This window comes from Leopardus geoffroyi, chromosome E2, assembly GCF_018350155.1.
Source record: "Leopardus geoffroyi isolate Oge1 chromosome E2, O.geoffroyi_Oge1_pat1.0, whole genome shotgun sequence".
Lineage (NCBI taxonomy): Eukaryota > Metazoa > Chordata > Mammalia > Carnivora > Felidae > Leopardus > Leopardus geoffroyi.
In genome coordinates, this window is record NC_059335.1 from 60,697,859 (window position 1) to 60,710,800 (window position 12,942).

At 61.4% G+C, this 12,942-nt stretch overlaps 1 protein-coding gene across 2 annotated transcripts in view; it reads left to right on the forward strand.

Annotated features, from left to right (window-relative positions):
• Positions 1–12,942, forward strand: part of ZC3H18 (zinc finger CCCH-type containing 18) — a 58,740-nt gene that overhangs the window by 40,204 nt on the left and 5,594 nt on the right. For both annotated transcript variants that reach the window (XM_045439971.1, XM_045439970.1), the window contains 3 exons: positions 8,707–8,898; positions 9,536–9,661; positions 12,134–12,238. In XM_045439971.1, coding sequence (XP_045295927.1) covers positions 8,707–8,898; positions 9,536–9,661; positions 12,134–12,238 — 423 coding nt within the window. The remainder of the gene's footprint in view (positions 1–8,706; positions 8,899–9,535; positions 9,662–12,133; positions 12,239–12,942) is intronic.

Genomic DNA, 12,942 nt, shown 5'->3' on the forward strand with positions numbered 1-12,942 from the left:
GTGAATCACACACCCTAGATGCAGAAACAGTTCATTCTCTGGAAGACCGCTTTGACGGATCTTTATGTTGCCGAAACCGCCGTTTACCTCACCGTGAAGTTCATCACTTCATTTGAAGTGCAAAGCTTGATTTTGATCTTCCTGCTCTCGGTCCCTGGAAACCCCTCTGCCCACACCACCGCTGCACTCTTCGTCCAGCCTGGGCCCTGGCCACCCTCCGCCCCTGCTGGGCCCCCGGCGTCTCTGGGACTCTGCTCCGACATGGCTGCTCAGAGGGGCCTCCCCACCCACCCCTGTCTTCGCCCCGTGCTTGGTAGATCCTCACGGCTGTCGTCGCTCCCCGATGTCACATTGTTCTGTTCACGTGTCTGTTAGCCTGTGCTGCCTTCTAAAGTGGGATCCCCAAGGGGGCACCGTGGCAGCAGGTCCCGTCTCAGAGCCCAGCACGGAGCTGGAGCCCACAGGCCCTCGATGGTGCTGTGGAGTTGTTCTGGATTCGGTAGCAGCCTGCATTTTGCCCCGTCTGCCGCCGTGAGTGTTGTAAGGTGGACAAAATCGTAGGCTGAGTTCTGCACAGAGGACTAATTCAGTCTGCTTTCCAGATTCATGAAATGGCTGTTTTCGTGCACATCCACATCCCTGGTCTTAGAAGGAGAAACACAAGAAAGACGGACAGATGATGTGATGTCTAGGATGTGTGGACTCCCAGATCACATCAGCAAGTCTGTTCTCGTGGTTTGCTGGTTTATGAGCGAATTCACTCATGTTTACTCTGACGACCAACCGCCTCCCTCCACTCCCTCCACTGACACGTCCTGCTCATCTCCAGGAAGCCAGGTAGCTCTTCCAAGTTGGAGGTCTGTTCTTCCGGCACAAGGACCCCTTTATACCCGAGAGCATGCTTTTAGAGAGAGTCCGTTGGAGAACAGCTGCACCGGTGGCTGTGTCTGTCTGTGCTTGCGACTGACTCCTGGGACAGACGCCCGCCTGCCACTCATTCCCGGTCCCGGTGCTGCCCGACCCCTGCAGAGGAGGTGCCCACGCGAGTCCAGCGACACTGCGCTGACAGCAGTGGCGTGAGTCGGCGTGGCCCCCGGGCGCCAGACGCCTGTGCAGAGCAGCCTCACACACAGCCTGCGTTTGCACAACCCAGGATCTTCAGGTGAGGGCCGGGGTCAATGAGAACACGGCTGAGCCCGCAGGGCGGGTTCAGGAGGCTTGACTGAGTGGCTCCTTCCTAAAAGGAGGTGCGGCTTCCTCACCAGACCAGGCAGGCGTGCCCTCGACTTGTTTCCGCCTGGTTTGCTCCCTTCTGTTGGGCTCATGTTCCCCCCCTTTTCTTGCCTGGACTCTCACTTTCGCTCCTGCGGACCGTCCCCCACAGGACTTCTGACGGCAGGGACGCGTGCACCCTGTCCCTTGGTCAGGATTCAGCCTGTCCCGCTGGTGCCGGGGAGTCTTGCACCCCATCTTTGATCACTCTGGCTGGAACCCCGCTGGCCCTGCGACCAGCCCGAAGGGCTAGGGTTTCACCAGAGCAGAATTTCCAGCCCGGCCCTCCTATTTCCTTTTCCTGTGACCGGCCAGAGCCGGTGTGACTGCTTCTCCGGGAGGAAGCTGAATTTCCCTGCGGTCGTATGTTTGTGCGATCTCCCTGTCGTCGAAGAGTTTGTTCACTTAGCCCAGGACAGCTTGGGGATTTTGCAGCAGCGGCTGGACAGAAAGGGTTCTCCTCGCCTGAAATACGAGACAGACACGGTCACGTTCAGCGAGTCCGGCGGGAAGCTCTCGTCTGTGCAGCCAGGGGGCCCGCGTGCCGGAGCGGATGCTGCGCCGCCCCGGTCCTCGCAGAGCCCGGTGGACGTGGCGGGAGTAGGCGATGACCTCGGTGCGGTGGTGGCTCTCCCGTCTTGTCTGCAGCCGGCACGGGCGCTTTAAACCCAGAGCCCCCGTTACCCAGCAGAGGGCACGGGCACGCAGCACGGCGGAGCGAGCCGTGGGTGAGGGCTGGCCGTGGCGCTCTGGGCTCCCGGTTTCTTCCCCCCGCCCGTCCCGAGCTGGTCTGCTGTGACACGGCACCTGGTGAGCTGCCGGGGTTTCTTGCCAGCTTTACTCTGGGCCTCGTAGGCCAGACGCGGCGGCGCCGTGTGCGCAGGTGTGTCCCTCTCCATTTAGCTTGGCCTTCTGTAACTGTGCCTTTTGGGGTCCCTGGCCGCTCCTGCATCTGGGCTGTTTATAGACTAGACTGGAACCTCGTAAGCAGTCGTATGGGACGCCTCTATGTAAATAGAGGGAAACCCCTTTTGTGAAACCTTCTAATCTTTACAGCCGAGCCAGTGGGTGTGCTCTGGGCGGGGCTGAGGCGGGTCATGAGGATGTGCTTTGGCACAGGCACATTCAGGCCATCCCAGATAAAAATAGCAGCTGACCTCTTCCTGGAGGGATTGCCCAGACCGCCTGTTACCGCGAGAGCTGCGCACGGTTGAGGTGTGGTGCCCCTTGGGGTGACATGGCAGACTCCTCGTTTCCTGGGAGGGAACCTCTGCCCGCCTCTCCACGTTCCCCGAAGCCCACGCTCTCCTCAGGGGGGTCCTTGGCGTCTCGGGGTACGAGAGGCCTGTGCGCAGCCCATCAGTGTCCGGTCAGAGGCACATCGGGGGGTCTGTGAGCCCCCCACAGAGGCCTGCTCTGGACTCGCACCGGCCCGGAGCAGCTGGCTTGCGGCTGGGCCCCCGCCCTGCGTGTGTCTGAGCAGCTCAGGTTGCCCTTTATTCGCAAAAACCACACGTTGGGTTTCCCTCTGCTTTTGGTGACGCTCCGCTCCCGCCCGGCCAGCGCCCGTGCCCATCTGCCCGGCCTCCCGCCGCCCGGCCTCGGCCGCTGCGGTGTCTCCCCACCTTCCACGGCCTCCGTGGCACACTCTGTCGGGTTCGTGAATTTGAACGTGACAGGTCGGGGCCTGAGTGTGCCGACGACCACACCCGGACGACCTGGCCTCCCGCTCCGCTCCCAGCCGCGTGACGCTTCATGCTCCGCGACCAGCCCGGCGTGGCAGATTCCTCCGAGCCGGTTCCCAGGCACTTAGGCTCAGCTCCGAAACCGTCCCCGGTCTTGTCTCCGGGCAAGGCGCTCCCCTGGGGGTTTCCTAACCCTCATGTCCCCGTTCTGATCTCGTGTGGGGTATCTTTGAGGAAAAGCGTATCCTGGTTTTTAGCTTCTTGACTACCTACCCCCCTGAGTCATCCAGAACTTGCTCAGCTATTTGCTGAGTACGAAGAGGCAAATGATGGCAGTATGTCATGCTCTCAGGTGTGTGTGGATGTCTGGCGTGGGTGGGAGTTGGGGAGGTACGGATGGACGTGGGTGCGGCCGTGACACGGGAGAGGCGCTGGGGAGCCTCCTCGGGCATCGCTGTGTGCCCGCTTTGTCCTCTGCTCCCGCAGAAGTTCATGTCGGGGCACACAGGGCTTGTGTGTCCCTGGGTTTACTTGTCCCTGATGAGGTTCGAGTGTGTTTTCAGAGGTGGAGGGTGAACGTGACATCACCGTAGGCCCTTCCGTCTCTCCTCCCCTGGAAGACCGGGAGTGCAGCGGCCTGTGCTGCAGCATCCGGCAGGTCCTGTGCGGGCACCGCACTGGGGACACGGGTGGGGCGGGGGGGGGGGGGGGAGGAGACTCCCTTGCAGGCGGGCGTTCCGGAGGGAGGGAGCCCCTGCCCGGGCCAGCGCCCTCCCAGAAGCACATGCACCGCCGTGGGTGGCTTCTGCCTGGTGTTGAGGAGGGTGATCACGGCGCAGGCTTCCACAAAAGGCCCCACAGAGGCTCCGGGAGCACAGGCGTGCTGAGCATCTCCCACGGAAGGTATCGTGACCTTCCCAGACAGGGGTGTGAACAAGTTAGGTGACTTGCGGTTCCCTTTTCCCGGATCCTTGTTAGAGACTTAGCCCTTTGATTTGAGAAGAACTCCTTTCTGCTTTCACCTTGTTCCGCTTTGGAGCCCACTCCTGGCAGCCGCTCAGCTCGGAGTTTCCAGACACCGTTCCGTCACCCTCTTACGTCACCACCACCTCACACCCCTGTGGCCCGTGTGAGACATGAGGCGTGTCAGGAGTCGACCCGGGCCCCTGTGTCGTGTTGTGTTCTGGCGTGGGCATTTGGCAGTCCTGGTACGGCTGACCTTTGCTCCTTGGAGTGTCTCCCGAGGCCTTGAACAAAGGCTCTGTACCCGGAAGATAAGCTTGTGTTGTAGCTGTGCTGGGAAGGCCACTTCCTCGGCGGAGGGACAGGAGCCTGGCTTCCCCTCTCCCTTGGGAAGGCTTTATGCAAATTCCACGCGCGTTCCTGACTTGGGCCTGGCCTCCCCAGTCACCTGCTGACTTCGCTGTTCCTGTTCCTGGGCTGAGTCGCAAACTGGGGTGGGGGGGGGGGGCAGTTCCGCTGCTTTCTGTCTCCACGAGGTCCTTTGTCACTTTGCGACTTTGCTTGGTTTTCCAGGCCACGCGCGCTCTCTCTTCCGGGGTGTCGGCACTCTCTGAAAGGGGCTTCATCCTCAGGGGCCTGGCCTCTCTCTGAGAGCACAGGAGCCGCCGTGGGGCCCCGTGTCAGGGGCGCTGCTGCCCAGGGTTTCAGAGCCGGCCGCCCGGGCTCTGCCCCCTCACTGGCTGGGTTGTGTTGGACTCCTCTGCCCGCCCTGTGCTGCCCACCGCAGCCCAGAGCTCGGGGCCCCTTCCTCCTCTGAGGCCCCATGAGAGGTGAGAGCAGGGCACTGATAAAGACCCCGAGAGTGTGTGCAGGTCAGTATAGCAGACCGCTCCCTCTGCAGGAGTGGAAAAATCTTTAATACTTGGGGTTTTTCTGTAACAAATGTGAAACGTTATGGTGTAGGAACGTTTGGAAAACCTTACAAAGAATAGAGGAAATGGTGAAGGAGGAAAGACAGCGGGCCAGGTGGCTGCTGTCACCCCAGCCACACGTGCCCACCCGCTTGGGAGTCTGGGGATGCCTCGTCTGCCCTCTGCCGGCCGTCCCCAGCGTCCTGTGCACATTTGCCAGTGGGACTTCCTGTGAGCTCTTTATTGGGTGTTCCTCCGGTCATTTTCCCAGAAACACTTGCCATCAACACTGATGGTTCCAGGTTTGCGTCCAGGCCTGAGACCCTTTCTTCCCGGTCTGGGTCCCCAAGTCTGCGGCCCCTCTCGGCAGTGTCTGACTCGGGGGGTCTGCAGAAGGGACCCCTGGCTCAACGAGCTCCCCAAGCTGCTCCCTTCTCACCCCACCTGCGCGGCTTTCTGTGTCCGGGTCCCACAGGTGCTCCTTACGTTTTTGATGTCTTCGCTTTTTAAGCTTGAATACGTTTGAAAGGGGAACTTTACATCATTTCCATAAAGCAGGCCAGATCATTTGTCCTAGTGAGTCACTATAGAAATAAATCAGAAGTAAAAATGGTTGTTTGTGTGCTAATTACTTAAAACCAAGACCCCCATTGGCCACAGTTTGGGGATCCCTGGTTTCACGGGGTCACTACCAGGCATCCAGCCCTTCAGAAGCGAGGCCCCCACAGCGCCCCCAGGCCCCGTTCCAGCACTGTTGAAGGGGCGGCTCCTTGTGAAGCCCATAGTGTCACCCCAGTGTGAGTGAAAGGGTGTCCCTGGCAAGCAACACTGACTCTAGAAGAGGACGGGAGCCTGCTTTGGCCTCTGCTCGGTGACCTCAGTGCTGTGATGGGGACAGATCGGTGTTCTGTCCTTTCTCTGCTCACTGCAGCAGGGGCCCTCGGTGCAGTCACGGCAGCGTCACAGGCCTGTCCCTTTTTCGGCCGCTTTGCTGCCCCTGGTAGACGGGCCGCGAACCGGCCAAGCTGGGCCGTTCGATGACTCATGGAAACCCGGTGACCAAGGTGTTCTGTTTCCTGTTGCATTTTTAGAATGAGAGCAGCACAGGACATGGAAAGGTGATGGCAGCCTGGGACAGCTGGGACAGCTGGGACAGGCTGGAATCAACAGGTTTTTACTTCCTCCCGGGATTACTTTCCCCGGAGGACACGCTTACAAGCTTATGTGGCATTGTCTCTCGGGGTTTGGGGCCGACAAAACGGGGGTCTTACGCTTCAATTTAGTGTGTCCCTAGGGCAGTTTTAAATGTTGGTTTTCGCTTCTGCTGCGGGATCCTTCCCAAGTAGCAGACCTGAAACTCGCTGGTGGTTCTGCGGACATCGGCAGGTGACGGTTTTTACGTATCGTGATGTGATATACTGGATGCTGGTCACGGCAAAGCCAAGGGGAACCGAGAGGCTCGGATGCTGGTGGTGGAGAATCTGGTGGTGGAAAAAAGGCAGGACTTCTTATGAAGAAAACGGCCCCCACGAGGGAAGGCCCGGGTGAATGGCAAGATCCTCTTAGCTTAGGAACACGCCCGCGGGAGGCCCGGTGGGGGGACAGCGTCTGCAGGCACGAGGCCGAGCACCTTGGGGAACTCAGAGCGTCGGGGCTTCTGGACCGTGCACCTCCCGGGGGGACGATCCTGGAGGGAGGGGAGTAGCCGGGTTATGAGACAGCGGCCCCCCGAGAGTGAGACACGCACACCAGAAGTGGCCCCGCATCCCAGAGCCCCTGGCGGAGAAGCCGGCCAGCGCCGTGGGCCCCCTCCCCTCACGCCACCTTGTGCTCTGCCCTGCACGTCGCAGACAGAAACCGCAGCTCCGGGCACGCCAAAGAGTGGACTGTTAACACAAGAAAGAAAGGAAGGAACTCGAGATCACCCAGAAGAAAAACACAAGCGAGGGCGGCTCCGAGTGGAGCGGGACCCGTGTGCCGGAAAGAGAAGGAGCCCATTCGATGCCACCACCAGAGTTGAGAGCCAGTAGCGGGGGACAGACGCGGGACCGGGAAGGGCTCCCTCCCACATAAAGAACTTAGCAGAAAAGTGGCCAAGAGTGAGGCCGACCGCCAGAGTTCAGGGTGGCCAGGAGGCGCGGGGGCCGGCCTTCCAGCCCCAGCTGCCGCCACAGGCACCGGGAACCCTTTCCACATACGCAGTTGCCACGTTGAGGGTTTATCTTGTGTTTCCCTGGCAACACGGGAACCCGCACGGTGAGAACGAGGTAACGTGGGCGCCTTCATGCTGCCGAGCGAGCGCAGGCTGGTTTCGCTTTGGGGAAGATACGTAACTTGTAAAACGTTCATTTCCTTTGACCCACCGTTTTGACTTCTCAGGAGTTTGCTCTTAGAAGAAACAAGTTGTCCGTGAACATAGAAGGGGTCATTTTAGCATTATAGGTTAGAAACAGCCGATGGTGTAGGAATGTTGGAATTCTGTGGCACGTGACATGTGGCGTGGATCATCACACGGTCCGGGAAGACCCCATTTGCACAGCAGGTGCCACGGGGAGGCGCCCCGTTGCAGCCGAGCGCTCACCAGGCGGGTCGTGTGTACAGTGGGTGTGAGTGCACGCGCGAGTGTTCGTTGTGGCCGACCGAGTGCAGGGGAAGGGAGCGCAGAGGCGTAAAGAGATGCTGGCCGTCTCTGGAAAATGAGAGGACAGGATTTTTATTTATTTCCTTGTTTGTACTTCCTGTGTTTTTTAAATGAACTTTATAGTATTTAATTAGTAAAGAACTATATCCCGGGACCAGCACACAACTGCTAGTTGTCTGGGATCCTGTACTTTGGCTCCTTATTAAGGGAGGAGGTTTTGGTTTGTGGGGTGTATCTGTGGGCACAGGGCGCCCTGGCCAGTGCCGGGCCTCCTCCCAAGTTGGGCTGCTGAGGTCCCTCCTCCCACTATGTCTCTGCCATGAGCTCCTGGGTGGTGTGGACGGGCTCACCCGTCTAGGACTCATCCGCCCAGCACCTCCCACCGCCTTTAAGGAGGGCTCCCGGGTTCTTCTGCCGGAAGCCTGCCGTCCACCACAGAGTGTGGCTCTCACACTGCAGCCTTGATTCTCTTCCAGGTGACTTCTGTCCACTTGTGGTTACCACGGATGCAGCCCCGCTGAGATTTGGGGGAGATTGCTCATCGGGCCTGGCAGGGTCCCTCATACTGGCCCGCTAGCCCTCAGTCCTGACGCTTGCATTAACGGCTGTCACGGAGGAGCACCCCTCTCCGGGCCACTGCCTCCTCCCGCCACCCTGCCTCTCTGGCTTTGATCAGGATATTCTCTGGGTGAATTAAACCAGCCTCTTTAAACCTAACTCAGATGACAAACGAACCGTTTAAGGCTTGAGTTTCATGATTCATCAAATCTCTGATGCATGTGAAAACAAAAAGTGCTTCGTTACCCTTAAATTAAGTATTTGTTGTGCACCTGCGTGCTAGCTCTACAGAGAGCATGTTGGATGGGCCACCTCTGTCCCTGTCCTCCCCAGAGTTTGTAGTGTGGGTGGGGAAGATAGGAGGTCAGCAAGCAGGTACACCCAAAAAGGTAAGTACCAATGTGGTTAGGTGTCCTGAGGGAGGAAGATGGGTGTTTCCCCAGGGAGGACGCGTGCGTGGGGAGACCGTTCACGTAGGGAGCTCTGCTGTCTTGTTCGAGATGAGCTCTGCTGTCGGTGGACTGTTGCCGCCCCCATAGGCGACCCTTTATTTGTCAGGCTTCCCTTGAATAAGGCACTTAACACCATGATCTCACCTCTTATAAGGTTCCCTTCACCAAACAGCGATGCCTTCATGGAAGGGGTCCCAGCGTTGCTAACATGTCTGTGATTTTAGCCGTCAAACTGAGCCACCAAAGAAGGAGGCCACCGCTGCCGGCCCGCAGGTGAAGCGAGCAGACGAGTGGAAGGACCCTTGGCGTCGGTCCAAGTCTCCCAAGAAGAAACTCGGGGTGTCCGTCTCCCCCAGCCGGGCACGAAGGCGTCGGAAAACATCCGCCTCGTCGGCCTCTGCCTCCAATTCCTCCAGGTAAGGAGGCCGGCTGGTCGGAGTTAGCTGGCTCATCCACACCACCGGACGGCCACGCCGCCCCCGCCTGAGGATGGTCAGTGGGACCACAGGGGTGTCTGTTCCGAGATTATTGAGAAGCTGGGGTGCTAGAGCGTCAGCGGCAAACAGAACTGATGCTCGGAGCCTCAGAAAGGCTGCACGCCCCCCAAAATAGACACTTGAGACCGGCCAGGATGTTGGCGACCCAGCCGGGAGCACGGACCCGGTGAGGGCAGAGGGGTCAGCCCCTCTCTTCCTGTGAGTTGGGGCTTCTGTGTGTCCACCGGGTCTGAACAAACAGAGGAGGGTGCAGCCCCTCGTGGGGGGAGGGTGCAGCCCCAGGTGGGGGGAGCCTGCGGTGGTGGACGGAGACCGGAGGGGCCCTCGTGGATCCGGGGTTCTCGTGACGTGCGCCAGGGGCCGATAAGTACACGTGTGCATGTGCACAGGTCAGACGTGCTGTCCCGCACACATGGGCGCACCTGTGCTGGCTCCGTCCACCCGGGGCCCGCGAGCCGTCACCCGGCAATAGCGAGGCCAGCGGGCCGGCACCGGGGGGCGGGCCACGGGCCGAGGCAGACGGGCCCCACTCGCGTTCCTGTCTTCGGCCCTGCAGGTCCTCGTCGCGGTCGTCCTCTTACTCCGGCTCCGGGTCGTCCCGGTCGCGCTCCCGATCCTCCTCCTACAGCTCCTACTCCAGCCGGTCTTCCAGACACAGCTCGTTCTCAGGCAGCCGCTCCAGGTACGTCCCGGCCGCCACACGCGGCCAGTGCGGGCGCCCGAGGGCGCGGCCTCTGTCTGACGGCGCCCTTCCGGGCTGCTCGGCTGTTCTCGGACGGCGTAAGCTGTGCGTCTCACGCCGTCTTCTGAGGAAGGGCACGAGGCAAGGTGACGCGGGGTGGGTGCTGCGGGCTCGGACCTGGTGGGAACTAAGGCCACGGCCGGGCCACGGCCCGACCACCCCCTCTGTCCGCTGGGCCCACAGCCACGTGCGACGATCCTCACTCTGATACGGAGTGTTGGGCTGTGCGTGAGCCCCGTCTGGGGATGTTACAACTTTCCCGTCGTCACAGGAAGTTCTGCTGGACGTTTCTGGAAAGATCACCCAAGAGGTGTATTTTCCCCATGGAAGATAGACAGGCTCCAGAATCTTAGGGAATTTTTCAGTCATGTGTGTCGGGACAAAGTCGTCGGTCAGCATGACAAACGGGACCGTTCTGGGGCTCTGTCTCGCTGCTGCTGTTTTCCTAACCAGTGCTCATGGCACGTGCTCCAGCCGCGCCCCCCTCTCCTGCCTGTGGGCAGATGCCAGCTGCTTGAGGCCCTTTCTGCCTCATCCCGCCTGCCAGAGACGCCTGGCGGGGAAGCCCAAGCATTTCCCTTTCTTTCCCTTTCTTTCCCTTAGTCCCGTTCGGGGTTCAGTTAGGAGAGGAGGGGTCCGAGACCACAGGACAGTGGGGAGCGGAGGACCATCCGTGCAGCAGCCTGCACAGCACCCAGGGTGCGCCCCGCACCCCTGGACGGCCGCGGCCGGAGACATCGTCATCCCAGTCCTTGACCAGGACCACACACAGGCCAGACGCGTGTACACGCACACGCGCGCACACATGCCCACACGCATGCACACGCTCGTTTGGGAAGTGTATCACCATGCGTTCTTGGAATAGATTGGTCGGTCCCGCGGTGGCGCCCCTTCCTGGCAAACGGTTGCTTCGGGGCACTTACAGAGATGATTAGAGCAGCTTTAGGAGATCGCTGGAGCCACCGGACCCGATGGTCGAGATGGCAGTCTGAGTGCAGGACGGATGCAGTGGGTTACGTGGGGCCTGTTTTGTGTGGACGTCGGATCTTGTGCAGCCCGAGGGAAAGAAAAGCAGCCTGTTTCTGAGGGTGTCTAGAGGGTCAGCTGTGGGCACTGAGGCCTCACAACCTTGTGGCCAGGGGTTTTAAGCTATACTCGAGGGGTACAGAGGAAGGCTGCAGGTCACGGGGCAATCAGGGAGGGCTACCTGTGGGAGGAGAGGTAGAAGACGGAAAGTATACCAACCAGAGCATCAGTGGCAAGAGTCTGTGTGTGTGGCCTCGTTTAGGATACGTGGACGGTGAGCTGTGGGCCTGAGGCCCCGCTGAGAGATTGGGAAGTTTTGGAAATGCTAGTGGTGCCAGGAGGGCAAGATGTCGCCTGTGGTGTCTCCTCTGCGGGGCCTCGAAGGCGCTGAGGGGGATGGGCTGGAGGCCCGCGGTGCAGTGAGGCGTCCTTGTCACCCAGCTCTGCAGAGCCACCCCCCGGGACCAGCCCTGTGTCCCAGACCCAGTTTCCCTCGTCGGCTTCAGGATCTTCTCACATCACGAATGTAGACGTCTCAGCCGTTTTCACAAAATCAGCCACACGTCCTTGGCCACCTGACCTTCCTCCTCGGGTTGCCCGGACACCCCTGCTGCCCACTGCCCGCAGACCCTTCCCCCGCGCACACCCTTAGCGGCCGGGGCTCCATAGCAGCGCCTCTGAGGACGCCCCAGGCGGAGGCGCGGGGTCGTGTGGCCTCGCAAGGCCTTCCCTCGGGACTCCCACGGTGGGCGGCCCCAGCCGAGCGAGCGTGAGGACAGGAGAGTGCGGCACGTGTCCGCGCCTTTGTCTGTAAAACCGCCATGCGGTGACCTCGGGGGCTCAAGGCGTTTAGCTGTTGCTCGTTTGGCCGAAAACGTCGCGCGTTTTGCGCCACAGTCTCCAGGTCGGGAGAAATCGGCAAACCCGGAGCCTCTCGGAGGCTCCCTCCTCTGGGAGGGTGTGCTGGGTCCCGGGACGGAGGAGGCAGCCTGGCCGGCCTCAGAGCCTCCCGGCCAGCGCCCCCGTCCTGCTGCTCACGTCGGAGACTGTCTCAGACTGTCCTCCAGCAGGAGCCACCCCCGCCCCGGGCCTCCGTGCCCGGCTCCCTCGCGCAGCCGTCTGTCCCACCGCTGCCACCGGGCCAGGTCGGGCTGTGTGTGTCCTTGCTGTCCCGCCCACGCGGCTCCCAGGGCGGCAGGACCCCCGGCCTGGTGACTCCTTTTCCCGCTGCTGTTTGAGGAGAGGACCGGGAACACCCGAAAGCCGTTTTAAATCCGAGGCCAAGACTTGCCGTGACCTCTTCTGCGAAGGCAGGCAGCGTCCCTGGCCTTGGTCGGGACCAGGGCACCGCAGTGCTCCCTCCTCACGTGTCCGTTTGCTCTCTAGGTCCCGGTCCTTTTCCTCGTCCCCGTCCCCGTCCCCAACGCCTTCCCCACACAGACCTTCCGTCAGAACCAAGGGGGAGCCGGCCCCGCCTCCCGGGAAAGCAGGGTAAGTGCCCCGGGGGTCAGGCCCTCCGCGCTCTCCCTGCCTCCCTCTCTCCCCACCCCACCCCACCCCCCCCACTGTGAAGAGGCCCCAGTGAGGCCCTAGAAGGGGGGCGGCGGCGCCAGGAGACCGGGCCGTGGGGGAGGCGGTTCCATCGCCCTCCCGGGGCTGTGTCCAGGACACGCGGAAGGGGGCAGCTGCCACCCCGGGCTCGCCGTTCACTCTCGCTGCTCCCGGCGCGTGGGACTAGCGCGGGAAACGGGAGACACTGTGGAGCGCCACAGGCACCATGGCACCTGGCGGGTGGCGCCTAGCCGAACGCAGGGGGCTCCCCTCCGAGCGCCGCAGGGCCCGGGACGCCAGTGGTGGGGTCGGCCCCACGGGCGGGGCGAGGCCGGGGCGCGGCTGAGCACAGGGGCCCCGCCTGCTCGCCGCCCAACCCCTCGTTGCCCGCCGGCCGGGCCACGCCGCGCACGCTCCTGGCGAGCGAGTCCTGAGTAGCCTGCTTTTAAAGCGTTAACGCGAATGGTGTCGAGGGATAACTCACGTCAGCGGCACCACGTCCGTCCAAATTGTGCCACCTGATGTACTTGACAAACGTGTGAGGCCACCCACCGCAGTCCAGACACGCCGGCCCGTGGGAGGCTGTCCCCGGCCGGGCCCGCACCGAACCTGACTCGCCCCCGACGCTGTGCCGAGCGGCATGC